The 1,039-nt window shown below is 45.7% G+C and overlaps 1 protein-coding gene across 3 annotated transcripts in view; it reads left to right on the forward strand.

Moving 5' to 3' along the window:
- TRIP11 (thyroid hormone receptor interactor 11) overlaps positions 1-1,039 on the forward strand; it is a 62,061-nt gene that overhangs the window by 6,033 nt on the left and 54,989 nt on the right. For all 3 annotated transcript variants that reach the window (XM_025193846.1, XM_025193844.1, XM_025193845.1), the window contains exon 4: positions 539-811. In XM_025193846.1, coding sequence (XP_025049631.1) covers positions 539-811 — 273 coding nt within the window. The remainder of the gene's footprint in view (positions 1-538; positions 812-1,039) is intronic.

Raw genomic sequence — 1,039 nt, forward strand, 5'->3', positions numbered from 1 at the left:
GAGCCCGCAGCAGACGGGGAGCTGGGCTCGGGTCTGCTGCAGCAGCTGCTGCCTCCTGCCGGGGACAGGGGGCTGTGGACCCAGGTCCCTGGCCCCATAGTCCTGGCAGCTGGGATCTGCCTCCAGCAGGGCTGGGGGAGCAGCTGTGGACTAGGGATACCAGCAGGGCTGAGAGGTTGTAGGGGCACCAGCAGGGCTGGCAGCGGTGGGGGGCAGGGCAGGGCAGGGTAGTGAGCAGCACCAGCGGAGCCAGGGAGCTTTGGGGAGAGAATGACGGGCATCAGTGGGGCTGTAGGGGGGGCTTTAATTTTAATCACTGATTTGGGGGGTTTTATCAGAGAATTTGTGATTTTTTTTTTTTTAATTTAATTTTATTTTTTTTAATTATTTTTTTTATTGGGGGAAACCAGGATCCCTGGAGATTAGGTTTTAAATAGCACTTGATACGTTTTAAATTCATCTGCTTATGAAAGAGAAAGTGAATGTATTTTGAGATGTTTTTCTTACTGAAATAATGCTTTGTATTGTGTATATTTAGGTGGAAGTCAGTCATCTGAAGGCTAGACAGAATGCACTACAAGAACAATTGCAAAAGTTACAGACAGCTGCTCAGGCAGCACAGCTAGGAATTGTGCCACCAACCACTACATCAGCTTCCTTTGTTCCTGTGGTTAGACATCATTCTTCAGGTTTTCAAGGAGATGACATGGATTTTGGAGATGTAATTTGGTCCCAGCAAGAAATAAACAGATTGTCCAATGAAGTTTCTAGACTTGAATCTGAGGTTGATCACTGGAAACAGATTGCCCAGGTGGGTAATTTTCACCTGTATTTAGGACTTTCAACAAATTGAAGACTCTTTGAGCCAGCCACATGAAAGCACATATAAAAGCAAAATGACTTGATGGACTGACCACAGGACTAATTGCTAGGAACTAAAGAGCTCTTATCCTTGTCTTGCAACCATGCAAGTCTGGAGACTCTACATCCACTATTCTTTGTGTAAAATTGCCTAGTTTCTACAGACCTAACTTATGGA

The sequence above is a fragment of the Alligator sinensis genome, unplaced genomic scaffold, assembly GCF_000455745.1.
Source record: "Alligator sinensis unplaced genomic scaffold, ASM45574v1 scaffold645_2, whole genome shotgun sequence".
In the NCBI taxonomy this organism is placed as follows: domain Eukaryota; kingdom Metazoa; phylum Chordata; order Crocodylia; family Alligatoridae; genus Alligator; species Alligator sinensis.